Below are 24,722 nucleotides of genomic sequence, written 5' to 3'. Positions count from 1 at the left end.
GGTTTTGGGACTTTGCCCTTGACCCAAGGGTATAAAGAGGAGGGTCCCAGCTCTTCCTCAGGCCCCTGGGGCTTCCTTAAGCAGCTGAGCAGGAGCTGAAACACAGAATCCCAAGGTAAGCCTAGGGCTCCTCACTCCCAAACCCATCCCCAAGCCTTAGAAGGAAATAGCCTATAGGTCTTGCTCCCTCACCTCTGCCCTGTGCTTCCCCTTCCTGCACCCATAACATCTCAGTCCCAGTCCAACCCCGCAAAGGAAAGAACTCATGCACTTCTCTTCCAGCTCCCTGCAATTCCGCCAAATAGCCAAGGGCCCTTGGGACAACGTAGGGGTGTGGGGGTACAGGCTGCTGATATAGACTGGGTATGCCCACCCCAACCACCAAGAACTCCTGAGGCAGTTCAGGGGGCTCTAAAGCATGCCAAGGGTTTCTCAGATTGGGGCGGGCATGGGGAAACCTCCTTACCTAAACCGGTCCTGGTCTGAAAGCCATTCATGGGAGAAAGGACATTGGTGTTTGTTTATTGCTGTGAGGGAGAGAGGCAGGTGGGGGAAAGAAGTTCGTTTGCGAAGGGAACTCCCAAACCTGAGATCCAGGCCAGTGGACTCTCCCGAGTGCACATCCAGCAGGTCCCATGAGCAAGCAGGTGTCCACGGCTCTTCTCTGCTCTCAGGATGATCAGAACTCCTCCCACACACACAGCCTTGGCCCACATCTGCAAGCTCTGCTGACACACGTTCCCTGGCCCCCTCTGGCTGCAGGGCACTCACAGCTCCTTTCCCTCCCGAGGCCGCTGCACACATGCCCTTCTCCCTCGCCATCAGGCGACTCCTACTCATGTTCATCTCAGATGAACAGCCCAGTCATCTCTGCCCTCCACCCCCTCCATGGGGCACTCTGGTGGCACCTGTATCTGTCATTAGAACCCTTGTTCCCATTGCCACTTTCTATGTGAGGGGTTACTTCATTGGCATCTGTCTCCCTGCAAGACTTGGAGCTTCCTGAGAGCAGGGGTTGTCCTTGTATTGAGTCATCACTGTACCCTAGCATCTAGCTCAGTGCCTAGGATAGAGTTGATACTCAACAAATACTTGTTGAGCAAATGAATACATGAATCTGGGATGAGTACCTGAATGTGCATCTCTGGTACATGTGGGGGTGGAGGATGTGCGTTAGGGATTGCACACCATGGGTATTTGTGCATATGATTATGTGGGTGTGGATGTGGACAGGGGCGTGTGAGCATGGGTCGGTTCCCAGGACACAGCAGTTGTCATTCAGCGTTACTACAGCTCCACGGTGTGCACCCAGGATGATGTCCTATGGAGAAAGGCTGGGGGCCCCAGCTGTCTCCCCACACCCAGTCCGAGGTGGACACGTGATACGTGGGACAGCCTTTGCCTATGTGCCCAGCCCTCAGGGTGAGTGCTGCTCCCATCCTTGGACCCTTAGTGCCCACAGTTGCTACCATCCCCGGTGAGGTCTCCACCCCTCTCCCTGCCCAGCACGTCCTTGACCCTGCCTATGCCAGGGCTTCTGGGAACTCCTTATCAGCCTCCCTCCCCAGTCCTGCATAGGATCCCAGGGACCTCCGCCTACGCCTTCCCCAGCCTGGGCCCTGTGGCCCTTCCTGAGCACGGCTGCCCCTATGGAGAGGTTCTGGAGTGCCATGACCCCCTGCCTGCCAAGCTGGCCCTGGAGGAGGACCAAAAGCCAGGTGGGCCTGGGCAGGGGTGGACAGCAAGGATGTCAGCAATTGATGCCTTAGCCCCTGGCCCCTGTGCTCACAACTGGCCCATCTCCAGAGCTGGGCCTGGCCCAGAAGCTGTGCCAGGTTGGCATGACATTCCTCAAGGTGCCACTGATGCTCGCCTTTCTGTACCTCTTCGTCTGCTCCTTGGACGTGCTCAGCTCTGCCTTCCAACTGGCTGGAGGTAGGACCAGAGAAGGGGACCGGGACAGGGTTCCTGAAGGGCATCAGGCAATGCTGGCTAATACTCCTCAGGGAAGGTGGCTGGTGACATCTTCAAGGACAACGCCATCCTGTCCAACCCAGTAGCGGGGCTGGTGGTAGGGATCCTGGTGACGGTGCTGGTGCAGAGTTCCAGCACCTCCACGTCCATCATTGTCAGCATGGTCTCTTCTGGCTGTAAGTTGGCCCACCAGGGCTAGGGAAAGAGTGTGGGGGGCTGAGTGTGCTGGATGGGGGCTGAGGTGGTGCATCAGAGCTGGGGGCCAGGAAAAGTAGTGGGGCCAGGGAGCTAAGGGCAAGGGGCAGGACTCCAGCATCTCCCACTCCATCTTCCAAGGCATGGCCAGGAATCTTAGCCAGGAGAAGTGCCTCAAGATTTAGGAAGGGTGGCAAATGGGGAGTCCAGACCCAGGAAGGCTCAGCTCCCTATCACCACATAGTCCTTTCTTCCATCAGTCAGGGAAACAGAACCTACTGGAGATATACATATGATTTATTGCAAGGAATTGGTTTATACAATTGTGGGGCTGGCTAAGCAAATCTACAATCTGTAGCAGAGGTTGTTGGGAAGGGCAGGCTGAAACTCTGAGGTGAAGCCAAGGCCGGATGGCCTCAGTTTTGCTCTTAAGGCCTTTTATCTCACCAGATGAGGCCCACTCAGATATCAAGAATAATCCCCTTTACTTAAACTCAACTGGCTGTAGAGGTGAATCACACCTGCAGAATACCTTCACAGCAATATCTAGGCCAGTGGACTGAATGAGTGCTACAGCCTAGCTAAGCTGATGCATGAAACTAACCATTACACTTTGGATGCATGCACACACAAGCACAGATCTGCATTTGCGTACAGGACACGTGCCTCATATACATATATGTGCACATGCAGTGTATCCATTCACATGCACGCATATGTATCATGTATACTCACATGTACCTGTGACATCAAGGCTGGGCAGCATCATGGCAGGACTGCCCAGTGGAGGCCAGGACGTGGGCAGCGAGCTGGAGGGAGATGTTGTGGGGGCAGGAGCTAGGAGGCCCTCACACAGTTATGTAAGAGGTCCTCTCTTCTGCTAGTGCTGGAGGTGAGCTCTGCTATCCCCATCATCATGGGCTCCAACATCGGCACCTCTGTCACCAATACCATTGTGGCATTGATGCAGGCGGGGGATCGGACTGACTTCAGGCGGTGAGGGGGTAGAGTGGTGAGGGGCCTGTGTTTGTCGGGGGAGGGTGGTTCCAGGTGCCAGGAGCCCCTGGTATAAGTGCATCCTGGCTCTGGCCTGTCCTGCAATGTGGCCTCCCCACCCAGGGCCTTTGCAGGGGCCACAGTGCATGATTGCTTTAACTGGCTGTCGGTTCTGGTCCTGCTGCCCCTGGAGGCTGCCACTGGGTACCTGCACCATGTTACTGGGCTGGTGGTTGCCTCTTTCAACATTCATGGTGGCCGCGATGCCCCTGATCTGCTCAAGATCATCACAGAGCCCTTTACCAAGCTCATCATCCAGGTGGGGGCAAGGTGGGCATGGGGCATGGGGTGGGGGCTGAGGGATAGTAAAGACCCCTCTCTCACTCCTCCCACCCACATCTTGCCCACAGCTGGACAAGTCTGTGATTACCAGCATTGCCACTGGTGACGAGTCCCTGAGAAACCACAGTCTCATCCGGATCTGGTGCCACCCAGACCCCATGGGGGTGAGTCTCAGGTCTGGCCACAAGTAGTACTGTCCAGTCCCTTCCAGTCTCACAGCGGCTTTAGGCAGCTATTACCAATCAACTCAATCTAGCCTCATGGTTCTCAAAGTGTGGCCCGGCAGCACCTGTACCACTGGGAACTTATTAGAGCTACAGGCTATTCAGCCCTTCCCAAGACCTTAGTAGGTCCAGGGAAAACATATTAGAAAAAACTTGGGGGTGGGGTGGGACGCAGTACCCTATGTTGCAATAAGTCCTCTAGGTCTGCTCCATGCTCAAGTTTGAGAATCACTGATCTGGTTCAACCTGCTGGTTTCACAGGTAGAGAATAGGCTCCTAGAGGCTAAGACACTTACTGGAGCTTGTCCAGCCATTTCAGGACCCTGAGTACAGGTGTAGCAGTCTAGGGCTCTCTTCTCCCCACTAGGGTGCCAGGGGGAGAGTGATTCAGCTGTGCCATGTATTGGGGCCTACAGGGGAGGGGGTAGTGAAGGGGTTACAAGGATGCCTGGGAAAGCTAGAAAAACAGGGACGAGACAAGTGGGCCACATGGAAACCTCAGTGGAAACACAACAGCCACTTGTACTGATGTCGGGGCCCCTTCCCCAGAGACTGCCACAGAAGTGTCCTTCTGCACCGTGTCTACTGCCCAGAATGAAGATCTGTTTGGATCAGTTGGACACCTGTGGACCTGCCATGACCCTAAGCTCACAAGAAAGCAGGCAATCAGCATACTTTCTCACTCAGCCACGAAAATGGAAGTGCTTCATCAAAACTGTAATCCACAGTATTTGCTTCTTAATTGTCACATATAAGAAGCAACTCCACTTAGAACAAGATAGAAGGAAACCCGAAGCCCAAGGCTCCGCGCAGGTGGCCCCCTCATCCTTCCTGTTACCTGATGGCCCTTTATCCCAGCTATCCCTGCTTGAACGGAGAGCATCCTTTCAACCTGCCCTCTGTGGTTCCTTTGTGTCTGAGCAGTGTGCAGCTTTGGTTCGGCACTTCGGAGTGTTCAAGGCAGTTCGACATCAAAAGCCCATGTGGGCAGCTCTTGGGCTGGCTTTCTGACCCCTCCAACACAGTGCCACCTTCTCACCAGCCCCGTGGGCACTCTCTGAGCTCTCTGAATTGACCAAATCCTTTTCACTTAATAGCAGAATCTGGATAACACAGAAATCACGGGGTTTGGTCTTTTTTATTTTTTATTTTTTTATTATTTTTATTTTTTATTTTTTTTATTTTTTATTTTTTTTATTTTTTTTTCGGGGTTTGGTCTTCACAGAAAACCAGCCACAGGAGGGAGCTCCTCAGCCGCGGAGTACCGCCCTCGCTCCGAAAGCCCCGCCCCCGCCCCAGCGGCCTAGGGCAGGTGTCCCCTCACATGTGCCCCGGATGTAGCCCTCCCCTGATGGGATCCGCGCAAAACGCTGGCAAGGTGGACAGGAGTATCCTGCCTTCCACAAGAGGAACCCAGGGCCTCGTGGTGTGGAGTAAGCCGGCCAGGTTCACGTGGCGGGGGCTGTCCTCACTGTCGCAGACGCCGCCTGCCTGAGTAGTGGTCTCGCGTCCCAGCTCTCTGGGAAGAGCCTCTCCTCGAGAGCAGTATCCACTTGGGATTTCCTTGGCTCGGACAGTAGCTGCGGGGGAGGGGGTGGCATACAAGCTCCCTGTTCTCACCCGCCCCTCTAGGTCAGACCACGGGGAACAGGGCTCTGCTGCCCTGTGCTTGCTCTCGCCACGTGTGCTGGTAGCTCCTCCCACACCAGACTCCTAATTTCCCTTTGGCCACCCAGTCTCCTTTCCAACCTGTCCTTGTGGCCTCCAACTTTCACCAGACTGGACCCAACCTCACCTAAACCAAGTCATCAAAGACAGTGTTGGGAATCTGAGGGTTTTCGAATAGTGGAAGAAAATCCACAGGCAATTGCAATTTTTTCTTAATTTTTTTTTTAAGATTTTATTTGAGAGAAAGAGAGAGAGAGAACGAGCAGGGGGAGAAGGGGTGGGGTGAAGCAGTCTCCCTGCTGAGCAGGGAGCCCCAACGTGGGGCTCAATCCCAGGACCCTGGGATCATGACCTGAGCTGAAGGCAGACACTCAACCAACTGAGCCACCCAGGTGCCCCGCCAGAGGCAATGGTTTAAACAAGCATCTTTTGAGGACCTGCAAAGGCGGAAAAACAGGATTTATCACTTGCCCATTTTACAGCTAAGGAAACTGAGGCTCAGAGAGGCTTACCCAAGTTCATACCATTGAGGTAAGATGAAAATCCTGGTGTAATCTGGAGCCCATACTTCTGAATCCCCATCTTGCTGCCTCTTCCAGAAGCCAGTGTGGTAATCCACCATGTATGTCCATTCTCCACTCTTCCTATCGGGCCTGAATGCCATGGGTGACTACAACCACTCCCAGACTGCTCCTGAGAGGCAGGTAGTGCTCTAAGAGGGAGTTCTCCTCTTTGCCACCAGACGGCGCTGCTGGCACAGTGATTTCTGTGTGGAGAAAAAGAAAGACCCTGGAGCTCCCTTTACCTTGCAGGCTGAACTACACACTGCACAAGCCACACATCCTGTATGTTTCTCCCCAGCGAAAGGATTCTCAGAGCCTGTGAGCTTAATTCTGGCCTTCAGTTTCCAGAGATGCCTCATTAATTTGGATGTTCCTACAGGCACTCAAATCCTCTCTTCCAAGATTCCTCAAAACTAGCCCCTGGGAAGAGGTTGGCAGCATTAGAACTCCTGCTGTAGGGAAGGAAATTAAGGCCCAAAGAGGTTAAGTGTTTGGTGCAGTATCACACAGCTGGGAAAGGTGCAGCAGGGGTTTCAGCTTAGGGCTCCTGGGGTTCATTTATTCTGTTCTTCCCACAGAAATCAGCACCCCACCACACACCCCCGGCCCAGGAAGGATGGGTGTGTCTATGGGGTATGTCCCAGACCCTGGGCAGCCCAGTTATTTCTCTAGGCTAGAGCTCCCACCTTCCTGACGAGGAAGGTGTGGGCCTGCTCCCTCCCCTCACTCAGTACCCCCCCCCCCCACCTGACCGTGCAGGTCCAGCCTGCCTACCTTCTGACATCCCCACCACCAGTCCTCTCTTGCACTTCACAGGTTCTATGCTGCCCCTGCCTTCTCCCACTTCCCCCACTGTGGGAGCTGTGCCAGAGCCCCGCAACACCAGGCAGGAAGGTCAAGGGTCAAAACCCCAGAGGCCTGAGCCCTCAGCCTTGGCCTGCCCTTAGACAGCCAGCCCCCAGTGGGACCCTCCCCTTCCAGCATTGAACATCCTCCCTTAAGAAACCGTGGGCTGGCCCAGCCAGGTCAGGGGCACAGGCTGGTCAGGCAGCTGTTCATCTCAGGGATCATATGCCTCCCAGGGCTCCGGGCTGGTCCACCAAGGTCTTTCCCACTAGAGCCAGGATCCTCAGGCACAGCTGCAGGAGCCATTGATCCTGACCTAGGAAGTCAATCTCACACAAACACCTACGCACACACCCTTCCCACTGTGTAAGCCTAGATAGGCTCAGGGACAAAGGGGGGGTCTAATCCTTATCAGGAGGCACAGTATCTTACGGAGGACTTATCATGAGATAAGCCTTTGGAGAGCACTTCACACACATTTTCTCCTGTAATTGTTTATAACAGCTCTTATGTCATCCTGCTTTAAACAGGCTCAGAGAGGTGGCATGACTTGCTCCAGGATGTTGGTATAAGAAACAGGACTGCTGGTATGGACAGCTGGAACACATTGGGGTACAGTGCCCCACTCACAGCAGCACATGTCACTAAAATAAACCAGATTTAAAGCCAGGCACCAGAAATAGTTCTTATCTCTATCATACATTTTATAAACGACACAGTTTGGAATAAACCCTAAAGGAGCTGTGACATTGAAGTGCCAGTGCCCTGCCTGAGACACTACCCTCAGCACAAGGGAGGTCTGGGGGTGTGGGATGCAGAACTTCCTGGGACCAGGGCCTAAATCAGCCTCCAGAGGAGGCAGAATGCGAATAAGGAAACGTTGTGGCTCTTGTGTTTTGCCTATGGCCCTGGGAGTAACTGCCCCTCACTGGGGCTCAGTTCCTCCTCGGGGAAACGGTTTCTGCTCATCCAAGCCCAGCCCAATTTTTCCTTTCAAGGCTGGGATCCTAAGGGAAAGATAAGCACCCCAGTTGCACTTGAGAAAAAATAATTCCTCGATCCAATGAGGCTGCAAATTAGTGGTCCAGAACAAACTGGCCCTCACATAATTGGAAAATATGGGGTTTCTCTTGTAGAATCGGGCCATTTGGCCATGCTGGCTTGTCCCTGGATGGTGACAGTGGCCTAGAGCTGAGTGGCTACTGCCCCTATAAGCTACCTGCCTAGTCCTGCGCCCTCTGAACTGGAGGGCCTCTCCAGGAGCCCCCCTCACTTTACTGACAGTAGGTGAGGGCTGAAGAAGAGTGGTTCCCCCACCTCCTGTACCCAACCTCCCCCTATAAAGATTTGAGCAAGAGGACAATGAAGTCTGGGCTAATGGTGCCTCAGGTGAGAAGATGGGGCACAGATGCTGGGGAAGCAGGGGGGGCACCAAGAGAGGGACTGGTAAATAAAGGATGGGCAAGGGAGGGTGTTTGGAAGGAGGGCCATGGTCAGAAGCCACAGGATCAGGATACCTCTGTGGGTCACAGTGAGGTCCAGATCAGCAGACTGATAGGACAGAGTGTTCAGAGGGCTGACCATGGCCAGATTCTTCTGCAGCAGGCATTTCCATCCCCATCTCTCTAGCAGAGGAGACAGGCTCAGAGTACAAGCAAACTATCCACAAGCATGGAGCCAGGAGGCCCACCTCCATCCTACCCCCTACCTCTCCCTAATTCCCATCTTATCCCCAACCCCAGGCTACATTTTCCTATATTCTAAGTCACTCTCCTCTTCATTTAGGTTCCGACCCTTATGCCCAGGGCAGAGGCGAACACCAGCAGGATGCCTGGAAATGCCTCCATGGAGAAATGTGAGTGCCTGCATCATGGGAGATGTCTGGCATGGTGGGGGCAGAGCTGGGCAGAGAAAGGGCTATCTCTCTCCTGGCCACTGCTGCTACCAGTCCCAGGAAAGCCAGCTGTCTACCAGCTCAGCTCCTGGACTTGGATTAGGCCCTGTTGTTGAGGCTGAGGGAGCCTGAGGTGGGTCCTTAAGTTCCAATCCTGAGAGGGCAGCAAAGGCAGGGGACTGGGATACTAGCTGTGGGGGGGTTCAGCTTTCAGCAGCTTGACACTTCTCCCTACTAGGCAACCACATCTTCGTGGACACAGGGCTGCCTGACTTGGCTGTGGGGCTCATTCTGCTGGCCAGCTCCCTGATGGTCCTGTGTACTTGCCTCATCCTCCTTGTCAAGATGCTCAATTCTCTGCTTAAGGGCCAGGTGGCTAAGGTCATTCAGAAGGTTATCAACACTGGTGAGCCCCAAGAACTGGGTGTGTGGGCCCCAGGATGGACCCTTCCAAATCTTAAGTCCCACCACTGCCTTGCTGTGTGATCACCCTGCCATCTCTGAGCCTCAATTTTTCCCTGCAAACAAAGAAGAGGTTGGGCTGGGTGGTTTATGAGGCTCCTGAGGTGCTGGCAGCTGGGGATCTGTGACTGCCTCTGGCTGTGGTTCCATTCTAGTAGGTGGCTCTAAACAGATTCTCAGAGGCCACTGATTTATTCAACAAATACTCATTAAACCCATGTGCTCAAGCATGATCTAGTGCCAGGGATACGGAGGTGAGCCACAGAGATGGATCCTACCCTCAGGGGATTCACAGCCCAAAGAAGGAGATGGACATACAATGAAAGATAAATGATCAAGGGGGGATACATTCAGATATAGAGAGGAGTGACCAAGGAGAAAGCGAAAATGACAGAGAATATGGAAGAAGCTTCCTTCAATGGGCTTTCAGCAGCCTCTGTGAGGCTAAAATGAGTAGTAGTAATCGGAGGTGGCTGAAAAGTGTTCTGTGTGGAGGGAACAGCAAGTGCAAAGGCACAAACGCAGGAACCAGCTGGGCAGAAAGGTGGCCAGCAGTGTGGTGGGAGCTCAGTGAGTGAGGCAGGGAGGAGTCAGCAAGGTAACAGGGAGGAGCAGATCGTGCACCCCCCCACCCCCCAAGCTGTGCTCAGAGCCTGGACTTTATACGGATGACTTTATACTTGAAGGATTGGGGCAGGGGAGTGACACCATCTGATTTTCATTTTAAGCTTCATTTCAGGCTTTGGGGACAGGGCCTGGCACTGGCAGAGGCTGTGTAACAAATGCTGGAGTCAGGTGCATTTATGGATCTCTGGAAGCTTAGGGACAGGAGCAAAACAAAGTCTGCCAGAGGGCCAAGGTCCAGGAGGGCTTTGTAGCACATGATATCTGCACTGAGCCCTGAGGATGAACATTTAGAAGCGAAATGGATATCCCGGGCAGAGGAAATATTACTAAGCAATAGTAATGGAACCAGGCTGAGAAGAGCCTTTAATCCAAGATCAAGGAGGGCAGAGTAGAAGCCACTGCAGTTGAGCAGGGGACTGAACTGGCAAGGCCCTGCTCAGAAGCCAGCGTCCAATACCTCCTCCATAAGGGAGGTCCTGGCTGCCCTCCCAAAGCCCTCCTACTGACCCTACTGGGACGGGGGTGTCCTTGTAGACTTCCCCGCCCCCTTCACCTGGGCCACAGGCTACTTTGCCATGGTGGTGGGCGCCGGCATGACCTTCATTGTCCAGAGCAGTTCTGTGTTCACTTCAGCCATCACCCCACTCATTGGTGAGTGACCATGGCAAGGTGGGGGCGGGGGGGGCTGGCAGGGAAGGCTAAAGGAAGGACCTGGGGAGAACTTATCCTCTCTGTCTGCCCCCAGGCCTGGGTGTGATCAGCATCGAGCGGGCCTACCCCCTCACACTGGGCTCCAACATCGGCACTACCACCACCGCCATCTTGGCCGCACTGGCCAGCCCCAGGGAGAAGCTGTCTAGTGCTGTCCAGGTGCGCCTGGGAGCCTGCCCAGGGCAAGACAGGGCTGTGACTGAGGCACGGTGGCACCAGACCCAGGGTGGGACACCATGGAACAAGGTTTTTGACGGCCCACTAGGGGCCACCCACTATGCCAGGCTCTGTGGACACCACACAGTGCAAAGTAGACCTGGTGCCACCTCCAAGGCCTTAGCATCTCACAGGTAAAAGTTAATCAAATAATCACACAAACAACAGCAGGTGGGATTTGCACTCAGGAAGGGGTGCAACCAGAGGGGGGCTGGCCCATTCTCGGGGGTCAAGGACAAGCAGGGGTCCAGATGGCAAAGGGGCAGCTGTTCTAGGAGCAATGGAGCAATGACAAGCCTGGGGCTGGGGCTGGGGCTGGGGCTGGGGCTGGGACTAGGGCTCAGACCAATGAGGAGGCCAGAGCTTGTGAGCCAGAAACTAGTATGCATCTTTTTGTTGCTGGGTTTGGGCACAGTCTGCTGGGGAATTTGTGAGACAGATCAGTGGGGAAAATATGTAGAGTTAGGGCAGCATTTATCACCTGGTTCAAAAGTGTCTCAATATTTTACTAGGAACCCATCAGCCCTGACTTTCTTGCTGCCCAGGCCAGGCCTGACTCCTATTATCTATCCCTGCTGGCATGATGGGGAGTCGGGGCCCATGCCCACCTCAGCCCCTCTGCCCTCTCCTCTACAGATTGCCCTCTGCCATTTCTTCTTCAACATCTCGGGCATCCTGCTGTGGTACCCGGTGCCCTGCACACGCCTGCCTATCCGCATGGCCAAGGCGCTGGGTAAACGCACTGCTAAGTACCGCTGGTTTGCTGTCCTCTACCTCCTCCTGTGCTTCCTGCTGCTGCCCTCGCTGGTGTTTGGCATCTCCATGGCAGGCTGGCAGGCCATGGTGGGTGTGGGCACGCCATTTGGGGCTCTGCTGGCCTTTGTGGTGTTCATCAGTGTCCTGCAGAATCGCAGCCCCAGACACCTGCCCAAGTGGCTGCAGACATGGGACTTCCTGCCCCGCTGGATGCACTCCCTGCAGCCTCTGGACCGCCTCATCACACGTGCCACTTTGTGCTGTGCCAGGCCCGAGCCTCGCTCCCCACCGTTGCCTGCCAGGGTGTTCCTGGAGGAGATGCCCCCTGCCACACCCTCCCCCCACCTGGCACTGCCTGCTCGACACAATGCCACCCGCCTCTAGCCTGCAGCCCAAAACTGCCCCAGGGGCCGGGGAAGGGCCTGTGCTCGGTGCCACTGTAGAAGGGCAAAGGGGTGTGTCTGTGCACTCTGGGCATGGGCCTGTCCTTGTGCAGCTCTTCAGAGGTCTGAGCTTGTGTGACTGAGAGTCAGTGTGTATGCGTGTGTGGGCGTGTTCAAGTGAGACTGTGTGTCATCTTGCATGTGTGTATTAAAGCACCTGTGGGGGGCTGTGTGCAGGCTATGGGGCACCTGGTGAAATTTTTGAGTCCTTTGCCCACAAGAAGATCTTGTTCAGAGGCCTGTGTTTGGTTTTCCTGTACACGCAAGTCCGACTCGGCGCAGCAGGAGTAAGGGTGTGTCTGAGGACATGACTTGCAGCTGTTTGCTTGTGCATAGATGTGGGTGCCTGAGTCACTGGCTGAGTTCTCACCCCTCCCTGTCACCTTCCTTCCTCCCTGATACCATCCTGCTCATCCTCACCCAGTTGTTCTGCAGCACCGCTACAACTCCCTTTCCCAATACTTCGTGATGAAAAAGGAATTAAATTCTCATTTGCATTTAAAAATCTGCCTGCTCTCCATCTGGGGAGGGGGCAAGACCATGGCTTTGGGGTTCAGCAGCACTATTTCCTGCAAGCCACCCCAATAATCCTCCTAACCCTGCCTTAATGAGTCCAACCTCTGATTCAGACTTCCTGGGAGTCCCTCCTAGGGCCTGGGACCACCCCCAAGGCAAATATAAGAAAGGCACTCTGCACCATCCCCACCCACCCCACCCAGCTGACTTCTGGTCTCTCCCTGCCTCTAGACTCACCCACCTTACTTCCTCCCCCTTTCTGGGATAAGAACAAGTTCCAGCAAACAAATGACAGGTGAGGGCTTTGTTGGGAGACACTGAGGGAGGGAACAGGGAAGGTGAAGATGGGCAAGAGAGGCTAGGCCCTGGGCCCCAGCACAGAGTGGGTGGGGACCAGCCATCCTCCCTCCCACCTTTGTCCTTTATCTTTGAGCAATAAGCAAGCCTCCCTTAATCCATCCAAACTTTTCAATTCCTCCTTTTCCATAAGGCCCCGGAGCTAAAGCCTGCAGTGTGAGGATCAAGGGGTGGGGGATACCTAAGTTCTTCCTTGCAGTCCAGGGAGTCCTCTGGGGCCTTTGGACCCCAAGAGGGAAAGAAGGCTCTAGGGTCCCAGACCTCATTGTGATGGTCTTGGACTTGTGCTCTCTTTCCACTCTTGTTGGATTTTGTGGGAGGAGATGCAAGAACCTGGGAGGGGACCCCAGAGCTGCGCTCCAAGCTACCAGCCCTGTTCCCTCACGCACTCACAACATTTGCAAAGGCTTCCTACTGCCAAGTAGAGGGGGTGAGAAGTACACTGACCTCCAGCCTGACTCCCTGACCCCATTGGGTCTAGCTGGGATGCACCTGGGAAGGGGTGTGGGAGGGGCTCCCTTTAGAGTGTGTCTTGGAAGTATGGAAAGTTTTTGGGAAAGGACTCTGGGAAGTCAGGCCAGAGGCCTCTGCAGGGCACTCACGGAAAGAGGGCCAGGAGGCCGGGAAACCTTTGGGCTCAGAATCCCAGCCCCATTAGGTAACCCCTCTGTAAGAATGTTCCAGGAAACTGGTTTCCTCATCTGCAACTGCCCTGCATGCTCACAAACAGAGGATGAACCAGCCACGCCCAGCTGTTTATTTTGGCCCAGCTGCGAGGGCAGGTTAGCTGTCCTGCTAGGTGCCCTGCGTGCGGAGCCCGTTGATCAGTTCATGCGCTGTCTTATTGAGGATGCCGCCGTGCGCGCCACGACGGCCCATAAGCACAAGGAGCACGCGCGGGGTGTGGCCTACGCAGATGGCGCGCCCATCCAGCCCCTTAGTGCGTGCGTCCAGAACGCCATCGCCCTCAGACAGCAAGTGGTCACGGAGGACGCAGCAGCGGCGGCCTGCAATGCTCAGACCTGCCTGCAGGAAAGTGCGGCGGTCGGGCCCTGTGAGCACACCCACCTCCTGCGGGGATATGGCAGCCAGAAGGCCGCCAGGGCGTGATGCCCACACGCAGCGATTGTCCGAGTGGCCCACGATGGCCACGTCGTCAATACGCTGGTCCCGGAGCACTGCGCTGATATAGCCTTTCCAGTCTCCCATTCTGGCTGAGTGCGACCCTCGCCTTGCACGTTCAAGGGATATCCAGCTGTGCCATGTGCCTGGAACCCAAGACACTGTGACGCACGTGGGGTCGGGTTTGTGATATTGAGGCATGATGATGTCACAGAGAGGCTATATACACTAGAGAATGTATATGTGGGGTGAGGGAAAGAGGTTCTGAGGCCTGGTGAAGTTGTAAGTTTAGCCTAAAAGAGGAAATCGTGTTAAGTCTATATAACCCTTGAAAAACCAACTTAAATGGCTCACCAAGCACAGTGTGCTCGTGGGTTTTAGAACAAAATGAAAGAGGGATGCCTGTGTGGTTCAGTGGTTGAGTGTCTGCCTTTGGCTCAGGTTGTGATCCCACGGTTTCAGGATCGAGTCCCACATCGGGCTCCCTGCATGGAGCCTGCTTCTCCCTCTGCCTCTGTCTCTGCCTCTGTCTCTCTGTGTCTCTCAAGAATAAATAAATGAAACCTTAAAAAAAAAAAAAAAAAAAAGGAACAAAATGAAAGAGAGCAAGTCTGGACAGCCAGACCTCTCGGCCTGGTAACCATTCAACCCCCAGAATCCCCAGTTTGGTTCAATGTTAGGAACATCAGAATCTCCTGGAAATCTGTTAAACAGATTGCTGGGTTCCAGCTCAGAGTTTCTGATTCAGTAGTACAGGAGGTAGCTGGAGAATATGCATTTCTAACAAGTTCCCCGCTGAGGCTGCTGCTGGTGGTCCAGCACACTTTGAGCCCCACTGCCCTACTGCAAGTTGGGGGGAGTCATCTTCCACATTGCCAGCTCTGAGTCCACACCACTGTTGTAATATTAAGCATTTCTGACCATGGTTCTCAGCCTCCGCTGCACATGGAATCACCTGGAGAGTTATAAAAACATACTACTACCAACACCCCAGTTAGAGATAACTGATTTAATTGATCTGAGGTAGTTCTCAGGCATAGGTTCAAAAAAGCTCCCCAGATGATTCTGGTGTGCAGCAGAGGTTGAGAACCTCTGTTCTACAAACTTCAAATGTTAAGATAGTTTCATATAAGGAATGATTTATGGAGTCACCTTGCTCAGGGCTTGGTACACAGAACAGCTAAGTAAATATTAACTGGACATGAATCTCTATATTTTGCTTAAGATCTCAATAGATTCTGTTCCCTGAGAGGTGTGGAGAACTGCAGCAGTTTACTGTCTTGGCATTTTCCATGGGGCCCCCTGAAGAGCTGTGCCTCTCAAGCATTTTTAAAGCACTTTATTGAGTGCCTACTCCATGCCTGCCACAGGTACGGTGCTAAGAGGAATGAAACACATTCCTTGCCATCCGTAATCCTAGGCCAGCCACCTTCCCATTCCAGAATTGCCCAGGAGGGAAGGACAAGTCCCGAAACAGTCAGGAATTGGTATGCTCCTGGATCCAGGTCACATAGCTGGCCACGTCGGTGTACACACCTGGCTTGTAGCGGTCGCCACAACCTGAACCCCAGCTGATGATACCTCGCAGGATGAGCTGGCGCTCTGAGGCCTCTTCCTCACACACTAGTGGGCCCCCGGAGTCACCCTGGGTCGGGGACACGAGGCTCAGCGCACTTGGTTTGGGGTCTGCACTTGACCGGGTGGAGGGCGCCAAGGCGGCCCACGGACTCACCTGGCAGGCGTCGGTGCCGCCCTCGAGGAAGCCAGCGCAGAGCATGCCCGGGATAAAAGAGGCTCCGTGTACTTCGGGGGCGGAGCAGCGCTGGGGAGGGATGAGCGGCACCTGCGCTTCCTGCAGGAAGCTGGAATATTCCCCCGCACCTACGAACCGAGAGCGCTTTCCTCACACCCCTCTCGACTTTGCTTGCCGCCCACTAATTAGCCGGTGAGGAAGAGAGTTGCTCTTAACACCATTTTACAGACAAAACAGAGAAGAGCGGGGATTTGAATGGGCGGGGCGGAGCAGGACTGCTTTGGAACCCCACTCCCCACTCCCACCCCCCAGTGTCTCAGAACAATGCTCCCCAGCGAGCGAACCGACTGCTCCAGCGCGAGGCCGGCATCCTTAGCCGTTGCATCACAGCGCCCAGAAAGAACCAAGGGAAAGTGTGATTCCCCCTGGACCCCTTAGGAGATTTGGATCCCCGTCCCCAGCAGTGAAGCCCAGGACCTGGCAGGAGCTGACTGCGAGGGCCCCCAGTCCTCCCCACGCGCAAGGTCGGCGCCGCCTGTCCCTCGTGGTGCCCAAACTGCGGGTTTTTCTCGCCTACCCCGGGGCCAGAGGTGTCCCTGCCGCCCCCAGCCTTCTGCCTACCCTCGAATAGGTGGCCCCAGCCGGCCACCTCGCAGAGTGCGGCCTCGGCCTGGGCCTCGGCTGGGCGGGCAGCGCCGCTAGGCAGGCAGACCGGCTGAACGAAAGGCGACGGGAGCGCGCAGCGGCCGTCCGCCGTCTCCTGCAGGCGCAGCAGCGCTAACCAGGCGGGGAGCACGGTGAGCCCCGGGCGCCGGGACTCCGAGCCCGCCTCCGCCCTTTCCCCTGGGCGCCGCGGGGCGCCGCCACGCACCCAGGTCGTGCTGGTAGGTGACGGGCGAGAAGGACTCGTGCAGGCGGTACGCGCGCACGGCCAGCGTCTGGCACTGCTCGCAGCTCCGGTTATGGCGGTCCTGGCCGAGCACCACCGTCAGCTCCCCCGGCGCCGGCCTGCGGGCGGGGGGTGCGGGGGCGCGCGCTCAGAGCCCGCCACAGGCCTCCTGCCCCCGAGCCCCTCCCTGGGTTTCGGCTCGGTCCTGGGGCGCCGGGGAAGGGAGCGGGAGCTGGGACGCGGGCTCGGGCGTCGCGCGGAAGCTGGGCGAGCGGGAGAGAGGAGCTGGGGTCCCCCGCGGGCGCCGGGCGGGCGGGGACTCGCCGGTCCTGCAGACAGTGAGCCGCCGTCAGCACCCAGCAGGAGGCGATGAGGCTGCCCGCGCAGAAGCTGTGGCGCCAGTACAGGGCGGCGATGTAGGGGTGCGCCCCGGGCAGGGCCACCAGGCCCCCGACGACGCGGCTCAGCGAGGACAGCCGCTTCCGGAGCCGCTGTCCGCAGCGCGAACTGGGCACGGCCGCGGGCTGCTCCCGCGTGGCGCTCGAGGCTGCGGGAGGAGCCCAGGCTGAGCGCGGGGAAGACCCGCCGGGGGCTGCCAGGTAGCGGGCAGCGCAGCCGCTGGCCCCTCGCCCCTTCCCCACTACCTGGGGTCGGGGGCTGGGGCTTCTGCAACGCTGAGGGCGAGGGCACGGGAAGGGTCGGACGGCCAGAGGGGACTTGGGTGGGAGGCAGGATCTGAGGGATCGCCAGGCCCGGTGCCTGGCATCGCGCCAGGCGGCAGTATTCCCAGCTTAGCCGGTCGCCGCTCCGCACGAAGCACCACGGGCGGGTGTCATTGTCCGGGTTCCTGTAACGGGAGCCGTTAAGGCGCGAGTAGCCCCAGAGGGCCCTGGGGCAGAGGGGGACACCCTGCCCCCCCCCCCCCCCCCCCAGCGCACCGGCAGAAGGCGTGGTTGCCCAGCCCCCAGCTCAGCGCTTGCTCTGCAGGCACTTCCTGGTAGCTGGCCTCGGAGGCCCACCGCTGACACCGAGCGCCCGAGAGCGCAGCATCGGCCGCTCCGCGGTAGTCAAGCCCGCGGCCGTGGTAGCAGCGCGCCTCAGTGTCTGGGGAGAGAGGAGACTCCTTGCAGCCCGGAACCACGCTCTCAGCCACTTTCCCCACGCTCCTCCGCCCTTCCTCCCTGGGGGCGGAGCTCCCGCTCCTCTGGGTGCCGACTCACCCACGTCGCAGAAGCGTCCAGCGTAGCCGGTGGGGCAACGGCACAGGCGGTGAGTCTCTGCCTGGAAGCAAGTGCCTCCGTTGAGGCACGGGTTGGTGTGGCAGCCTGGCAGGTGGAGTGCATTGAGCCACCTCTGGGCCCAAAGACCCCCACAGAGAACTCCCTTTTCCTTGGACACACTACCCTGGGGTTCTAACAGCTTCTCTTCCCGACTCAGGCCAGTTCTCCGCCCGTCCACTCACCCTGGCTGGCCACCAGCTTGCAGTGGACATCAGGACCCCTGCACTCGCACTTGGCCACACCGGCTGGCTCAAGCCTATGCCATATTTCTTTTTCATGGAAGAACTGGAGAAGCTGAGGCTCAAAGCACTTCTCTGGGGACAAAGGGGTGAGGGCAGGGGTCTCAGGAGAGGCTGGGATCATGCCAAGTCTCTGGGAATCCAGAGACCTCTTCAGTAGGCCCCGGACTGCCGTGTTTCCTCAGCATCTCCTCCCCTGCCTTCACCATCTCCTTACCTCTCTGGCAGTGCTTCCCAGTGAAGTGTTCTGGACAGATGCAGCGTGGGCCGTCTGGCATGTTCACACAGGTCCCTCCCTTCTGGCAGGGACTGTGTTTGCTGCAGTGGTCTGAGAGATGGACACAGTGGAAGTAAGAGTGGGGAGCCTGAATCAGACAGCCTGGCTCATGGAGGCCGAGTCCCTACCCAAACCTTGCTTGTCTTGTGATCTTGGCATTCCAAGTTTCCATGTTTTACTTCACCCACCTGTAAAATGGGGCTACCTTTTCCTAGAACTTTTCCCTCTGGAGGGATGGAAGAGTCTGGGTGGGCCCAGAATACCAGGTGTGTAGGGACTGATGTTACCCAGGAGAGTAACTAGTGGGGAGGAGAGGGCCCTGCACCACCCCCAAAGACTGTGTGTAGCACCTTTCACTTTCTTGGGCTCCAGACAGTATGCCCATTGCTGGTCCTGCTCGAAGTTGGGGGTGGTAGCACACCTGTAGAAAGAGATGAAGCTTCCCTGCTCTGCCCAAGGGGCTGGCCCACCCTTCCCTAATAGAGCCCCCTCTCTCCACGAAGGATTCCTTGGGCAGAAAGTGGGCAGAATCCATCTCCCCCAGGGCCCTGCTCCAACCCCTTCTGGGGAGTCTTACCAGGGCTGGGGGCCAGGCCGGCCCCTGTGGGTGCATTTATGGTACAGTTGCCGGTTGTACTGGAAAGGGAAGTAGCAGGGCTCCCCAGTGACAGTGAGAACTGCAGAGATAACACACTCCCTGATGGTATGCCCCATGTCCCCCTGCCCAGGTACCACCTCTCACAGTCTGGTTGAAAAATAGACCCTTGAAACAATTGCTGTGCCTTCAAGACTGCTTCTTGCTTAAGAGCTTCAGTTCTGTAGTCAGACATTTGGAGTGGACTCCTGATTTCACCACCCTACTAGTTGTGTGACCTTGATTTCACCACCTACTAGTTTGTGACCTTGGGCAAATTTGCAGCCCCCAGGCCTAGAACAGTGCTTGCCATAAAGTAGGCACTTAAAAAATACTAGGTGAATGTAGAAGTCACTTGGCCACTCTAAGCCTTAGTTTCCTCACCTGTAAAATGGCAATGATCATAGTATAGTTGACCTTTGAAAAACACAAGTTTGAACCATACTCACTATGGTGGATTATATGTGGATTTTTTCCAATAAGTACAGTACTATAAATGTGTTTTCCTTATGATTTTCTTAAAAACATTTTCTTTTCTCTAGCTTACTTTATTGCAAGAATACAATTTATAATACATTTAACATACAAAATATGTGTTAATCGACTGTTTACAATGTCAGTAAGGCTTCTGGTCAGTAGGCTATTAGTAGTTAAATTTGGGGGAGTCAAAAGTTCTACAAGGATTTTCTACTGCTAACCTTCTTGTTCAAGGGTCAACTATACAGTTGAAGAATTTTAATTTTGCAAGATGAAAAAGGTTCTGGAAATGGAGGGTGGTAATGGTTGCAGGACAATAGAATGTCCTTAATACCATGGAATTGTATGCTTAAGAATTATTATGATAGCAAATTTTATATTATGCATATTTCATAATAAAAATAACTTTTATTTTTTGAAGATTTTATTTATTTGAAGGGGAGAGAAAGAGGGAGAGTGGGGGATGGGGGAGAAGCAGAGGAAGAGGGACAAGCAGAGCTCAGCCAGATGCGGGGCTCGATCTCAGAACTCTGAAATCATGACCTGAACTGAAGTCAGATGCTTAACTGACTGAGCCACCCAGGTGCCCCTAAAAATCACTTTTAATGATGCAGATATAATAGTACAGAAAGCATAAATTTAAATGAAGAGCAAGTTAAAAACAGCATGTCAAATGTGGTCCTATTTTTGTATAAATATATTTACATATGCATCAGAAAGAAGTCTAGAAGGACATGCCCCAAAGTTTATAGGAGTGGTTTGTCAGAAGATAGTGGATTATGGAGGAATTTCTTCTTGCATTTCTGTAATTTCCAAAGTTTTACAATAAAAATATTGTTACTATTATTTTTTAAAACAGTATGGTCTAGGGATCCCTGGGTGGCGCAGCGGTTTGGCGCCTGCCTTTGGCCCAGGGCGCGATCCTGGAGACCCGGGATCGAATCCCACGTCGGGCTCCCGGTGCATGGAGCCTGCTTCTCCCTCTGCCTGTGTCTCTGCCTCTCTCTCTCTCTCTGTGACTATCATAAATAAATAAAAATTAAAAAAAAAAAAAGTATGGTCGAGCCTCTCTATTTGCCATACTTGCAAATTTGCCTTCTTGCTAAAATTTATTTGTAATCCCCTAACCAATTCTCAGGGTGTTTATATGGTCATTTGTGGACATGCATAGGATGGTGAAAAGTTTGAGGTGCCTGAAGCATTCCCAGCTGAGGTGAAACAAGGTAATGCTCTGCTTCTTGTTTCAGCTCTTCCAGTGTAAAGAAGTGTCCTTTTCACAGTCGTTTAGAGCCACAGTTCTGAAATTTTGTGCTTCTGGTAGATGCTTTTACTGTTGAAAATGGCCCCCAAATACAGTGTTGAAGTTCCTAAGCGTAAGCAGGTCACTATGGGTACCACAGAGAGTATTTCTGTGTGTGATAAACTTCGTCCAGCCATGAGTTATAGTGCTGCTGGCCATGGACTCAGTATTTTTTTTTCTTTTTTTTTTTTTTAATATTTTATTTAAATTCAATTTGCCAACATATAGTATAGCACCCAGTGCTCATCCCATCAAGTGCCTTCCTCAGTGCCTGTCACTCAGGTGACCCCAACCTCCCGCCCATCTCCCCTTCTGCAACCCTTTGTTTGTTTCCCAGAGTTAGGTGTCTCTCATGGTTTGTCTTCCTCTATAATTTTTCCCCACTCACTTTCCCTCCTTTCCCTTATAGTCCCTTTCACTATTTCATATATTCCACATATAAGTGAAACCATATGATAATTGTTTTTCTCTGATTGACTTATCTCACTCAGCATAATACCCTCCAGTTGCATCCATGTCGAAGTGTGGCTTCAGGATTAATGAAGCAACGGTATATTAAGTATGGTATCTTGAAACAGAATCACACATAAAACAAGCTTTAATGTTGACAGTTGATGAAAATGTTGAGACTCAAGTTCACAGAAATCTAACCTGATATTTCCTTTAGGAACAGCCATTCAGCATTTGCTAATTCAGTGTTCTCGGTGACTTAATAGGCACATGGCAACCATGAATGACAAGACTTGACTGTCTACTTCAGAGGGGTGTTGTGAGGCTCATATGAGATAATGTCTATCACATACTTAACACAGAGTCTAGCACATAGAATGTGCTCAATAAGCATTAGCTGCTGTTTTGTTATTAAAAGCACAGTGGCACTTGATGAGGGCCAAACCAAGAACAGGAATAAAAGAGGAGAGAAGAGTCTTAGGATGGACCTTTAAGATGCCAATGGGATGGACAGAGAGGAGGACGACTGCAAGTGGGTAATGAGACAAGAGCAGGGCACCTAGGTTGGCTCAGGCAAGAGAGAGGAAAGCAGTTTGGCTGGGTGTAGAAGGAAGAGGAAAGGAGGCAGAGACAGGCAGGGTTGGATGTGAGGGCCCTAGTGCCATGCTGAGGTCCTGGGTCTGGCCCCACTACACCAGGCTTACCAGGGCAGGGTCCATCTAGGTCACAATTCTAGGCAAATATTGAGTGCCTGAAAAAATATAGGCAATGGGGAGCTGCGGCATGATTTGAGGTGGGGGGGATACAGACATCTTCCACCTAAAAGGGAGCTTGATAAATAAAAGCTAATATAGTTTAATCATTTACCATGCAGCAATCTGTGGGCTGAAGGCTTCACATGGATTAACAACTCATTTCTCCTCCACAACCCTAAGAGGTGTACTATTTATGATTGGGAGCAATTGAAGCTCGGAGAGGTCAAGTCACTTGCCCAGAGTCACCTGCACATAAGTGATGAAGCCAAGATTCAGAGGCATTTAGGCACCAAAGCCCTGCTCTGATCCTTCCTTGTCCATCAAGGGCCATGGCCTCTGTGTAGCATGACTGATGCCTGTAAGATGTACTGAGGGAGGGAGAAGAGAGGCTAGGGAAACTAAAGAAGACTAGAAGGCACTGGACTGGGCACTCAGATACAGCTCAAGCCCTGCCCTCCAGGAGCACACAGTTTGTCGTCACTCTGGGTCCCCAGTGCCCATGGGCACAAGACCAGACACATAGTAGACACTCTGGTCTGAATGTCAGCCAAAGTGGGGACAAAGTGAAGAATACCTAGGATCCCTCCTTGCGCTCCAAGAGCCCCAAACTGCCATTGGCAACACTCCCCACAGTACTCATTCGCACGCAAGGGTCTCTTAGGAGGTGCAGCCAGGGTACTTACCCACTGTGTGCTCGTCCACTCTGTGATTATGCACCTTGGGGGCTTTCCAAGGTGGAGTCTACAGAGGAGAGAAGATGGCAGAGAATTGTCCCAGGAAGTCATAGCCGGCCTCTGAACCTGAGCCAGTCCTCAGCTTCCTTTCACATCTCAGAAATGCAGAAATTTCCTCAAAAGACCTAGAACATTCCTTCCTCTTTCCATTGTCTCCTCAAGATCCCCTCCTCTGGAAATAAAGACTATGTCCTCCTATCCACTGGCTCTGGGTGTCTCTTTCTCCTCCACCTGGGCCTTATGGATTATTCTTGCCTTTCCAAATAGGCCTCCCAGTCACCTGGACCAAAAGGTCATGATCAGAGGCCAAGGCTGTGATAGGGACTCCCAGGGCCATCCCAGCACAATTTTCCTTGTTCCCACAGCTCTCACCAAAAGTACTGACTCCAGGCTTCCCAGCAGGGACCCCAGGAACAGCAGAAGCCTCATGGCGTCTGTCTATTAGTCCAGCTGCTTGCCCAGGAATCCAGATCAATAGAATTGGTCAAAGGTCCCCGAGTCCTGGGAAGCAGACATTGGGTCAAGCTGCCCTCTTGGGCCTGGCAGGGCACAGGCTGTTTGTGGAAAGCCAAGCAGAGCAGCTTCCTTGCTAGGCCCCCAAGGGTGAGGGAATTGGGATTTGGTGTGTGTGGATAGAATAAGGAGCTGGTCTTCTCATCCTTTTCACAGATAGTAGGGCTGGAAGCAGGAAGAGGGACTTTATGTTTCAGGTCCTCTTGGGAGGATGTTAAGGAGATCCAAGAGAAGCTTCCTACTTCGGGGATCATAGCGTCTATGGGGAAGTATACTCGTTTTCTATTGCCGCCTAAAATTAACCAAAAACTTTGCAGCTTAAAACAATACCCTTCTATTCACAGATCTGTAGGTCGAAAGTCTGGCACTGTGATTGGGTTTTCTGCTTAGGGCATCATGAAACTGATCACAGCTGAGCTCTCTGGAAGGTCTAGGGGCAAAATCTACTTCCAAGGTCATCCAGATCATTGACAGAATTCAGTTTCTTGCATTTGTAGGACTGAGATCCCAGTTTCTTTGCAGGCTGTCAGCCAGGGCCTGGCCTCAGCTCCTAGAAGCTGCTTGCATTTTTGCCATGTGACCCCCTCCATCCTCTAAGTCAGCAACAGAGAGTCTCCTCCCATGTTGACTCCTTCTCACACTTTGAATCTCCTTTGCCAGAAAAAAGCCCGTTCCATGTAAGGGTTCACTTGAATAGGTCAGGCCCACCAAGGATAATCTCATTTGAAGGTCGATTTATTTGGTACCTTAATTACATTTGCAGCATTATTCTATAGAACATCTAGATTAGTGTTGGATTGCATAACTAGGAAAAAGTATGCATACTTGGGGCCATCTTAGAATTCTAGCTACCACAGAAAGGGAGCCAAGAAAGTAGATGATCCCACAAGAATAATGCTAAACCAAGGGACTCCTGGGTAGCTCAGTGGTTGAATGTCTGACTTTGGCTCAGGGCATGATCCTGGGATCTGGGATCGAGTCCCACATCAGGCTCCTTGCAGGGAGCTTGCTTCTCCCTCTGTCTGTATCTCTGCTTCTATGTGTCTCTCATGAATAAATAAATAAAATCTTAAAAAGAAAAGAAAAATGCCAAACCAAGAGATACTACTGAGATGTGCAGTTGGAGCACAAGGGAGGGACATGAAGTGGCATTATTGTTTCTCCTGCCCCAAAACCATTTACCTTGGTTCAGTAGGGACACCCTGATTTTTCCTTTGGGAACCATTCCTCTTTCACCCTCTCTGAATCTCTAGTGCTTCTAGCTCTACCCTCACTTCTAGGGCTGGGGGTGTGACCTAGTTCTGGCCAATCAGAGCATGGTAACTCTAGACCACAGCCATTGGTTCAGGGATAAGCATATCCATGTTTGGCCAGTTGGAATCAGCCTTAGGACTTTGGCCAGAACTTTTGGGAAAAAGACACTTTCTTCTCACTGGTGTCACCAGGAATGCAAGCCTACAGATGTCGATGGCCATCTTTGTCACTGTTGGGGAAAGCCTGCCTGAGAAT

General features: G+C 53.6%; 4 protein-coding genes across 17 annotated transcripts in view; 2 read left to right on the top strand and 2 right to left on the bottom strand.

Annotated features, from left to right (window-relative positions):
- On the top strand, positions 1-12,422 carry SLC34A1 (solute carrier family 34 member 1). 9 transcript variants are annotated; one of them, XM_077895371.1, is made up of 13 exons: positions 1-115; positions 1,283-1,422; positions 1,569-1,718; positions 1,807-1,935; positions 2,007-2,150; positions 3,054-3,165; positions 3,289-3,484; positions 3,576-3,671; positions 8,594-8,663; positions 8,941-9,108; positions 10,326-10,442; positions 10,537-10,661; positions 11,355-12,422. In XM_077895371.1, the coding sequence occupies exons 2-13, from the start codon at positions 1,314-1,316 to the stop codon at positions 11,856-11,858; spliced, it is 1,920 nt and encodes a 639-aa protein (XP_077751497.1). In that variant the 5' UTR covers positions 1-115; positions 1,283-1,313; the 3' UTR covers positions 11,859-12,422. The 9 variants fall into 9 exon arrangements, with proteins under 9 accessions (XP_077751497.1, XP_077751500.1, XP_077751495.1 ...); XM_077895374.1 differs by having other exon boundaries at positions 1,556-1,718; XM_077895369.1 differs by having other exon boundaries at positions 11-115; positions 1,313-1,422.
- On the bottom strand, positions 5,584-23,271 carry F12 (coagulation factor XII). Of its 6 annotated transcripts, XM_077895383.1 has the most exons (14): positions 23,073-23,173; positions 22,650-22,707; positions 18,928-19,027; positions 18,701-18,771; positions 18,291-18,401; positions 18,017-18,148; positions 17,775-17,879; positions 17,493-17,658; positions 17,199-17,401; positions 16,879-17,101; positions 16,537-16,673; positions 16,287-16,442; positions 15,645-15,793; positions 15,237-15,557 (listed from the first exon to the last, which is right to left on the bottom strand). In XM_077895383.1, exons 1-14 carry the CDS (start codon positions 23,127-23,129, stop codon positions 15,390-15,392), a joined length of 1,836 nt encoding a protein of 611 aa, XP_077751509.1. In that variant the 5' UTR covers positions 23,130-23,173; the 3' UTR covers positions 15,237-15,389. The 6 variants fall into 6 exon arrangements, 1 of the variants encoding a protein (XP_077751509.1); XR_013378043.1 differs by lacking the exons at positions 15,237-15,557; positions 16,287-16,442 and adding exons at positions 5,588-5,836; positions 5,924-6,165 and having other exon boundaries at positions 16,537-17,101; positions 23,073-23,264; XR_013378041.1 differs by lacking the exons at positions 15,237-15,557; positions 15,645-15,793 and adding exons at positions 5,584-5,836; positions 5,924-6,165 and having other exon boundaries at positions 16,537-17,401; positions 23,073-23,270.
- PFN3 (profilin 3) lies at positions 13,525-14,174 on the bottom strand. The gene has a single exon (XM_077895385.1). It carries the CDS (start codon positions 14,111-14,113, stop codon positions 13,586-13,588), a length of 528 nt encoding a protein of 175 aa, XP_077751511.1. The 5' UTR covers positions 14,114-14,174; the 3' UTR covers positions 13,525-13,585.
- GRK6 (G protein-coupled receptor kinase 6) overlaps positions 17,646-24,722 on the top strand; it is a 28,537-nt gene continuing 21,460 nt past the window's right edge. The window contains exon 1 of the mRNA XM_077895382.1: positions 17,646-17,823. The gene's annotated coding sequence lies outside the window, so the exon portion shown is untranslated. The remainder of the gene's footprint in view (positions 17,824-24,722) is intronic.

Source organism: Canis aureus, chromosome 4 (genome assembly GCF_053574225.1).
Source record: "Canis aureus isolate CA01 chromosome 4, VMU_Caureus_v.1.0, whole genome shotgun sequence".
Lineage (NCBI taxonomy): Eukaryota > Metazoa > Chordata > Mammalia > Carnivora > Canidae > Canis > Canis aureus.
This window is presented reverse-complemented; position numbering and strand designations above follow the sequence as displayed.

Bases quoted from the DNA above. Each gene is read 5' to 3' on its own strand.
- SLC34A1 (XM_077895371.1), top strand. From the start codon at position 1,314: ATGATGTCCTATGGAGAAAGGCTGGGGGCCCCAGCTGTCTCCCCACAC. The intron at 3,166-3,288 runs GTGAGGGGGTAG...CTCCCCACCCAG, and splicing joins GATCGGACTGACTTCAGGCG to GGCCTTTGCAGGGGCCACAG. The intron at 10,662-11,354 runs GTGCGCCTGGGA...TCTCCTCTACAG, and splicing joins AGCTGTCTAGTGCTGTCCAG to ATTGCCCTCTGCCATTTCTT.
- PFN3 (XM_077895385.1), bottom strand. From the start codon at position 14,113: ATGCCTCAATATCACAAACCCGACCCCACGTGCGTCACAGTGTCTTGG.
- F12 (XM_077895383.1), bottom strand. From the start codon at position 23,129: ATGAGGCTTCTGCTGTTCCTGGGGTCCCTGCTGGGAAGCCTGGAGTCA. The intron at 19,028-22,649 runs GTAAGTACCCTG...TTATCTCTGCAG, and splicing joins AGTGGACGAGCACACAGTGG to TTCTCACTGTCACTGGGGAG. The intron at 18,402-18,700 runs GTGCTACACACA...TCCATCTCTCAG, and splicing joins GGAGCCCAAGAAAGTGAAAG to ACCACTGCAGCAAACACAGT.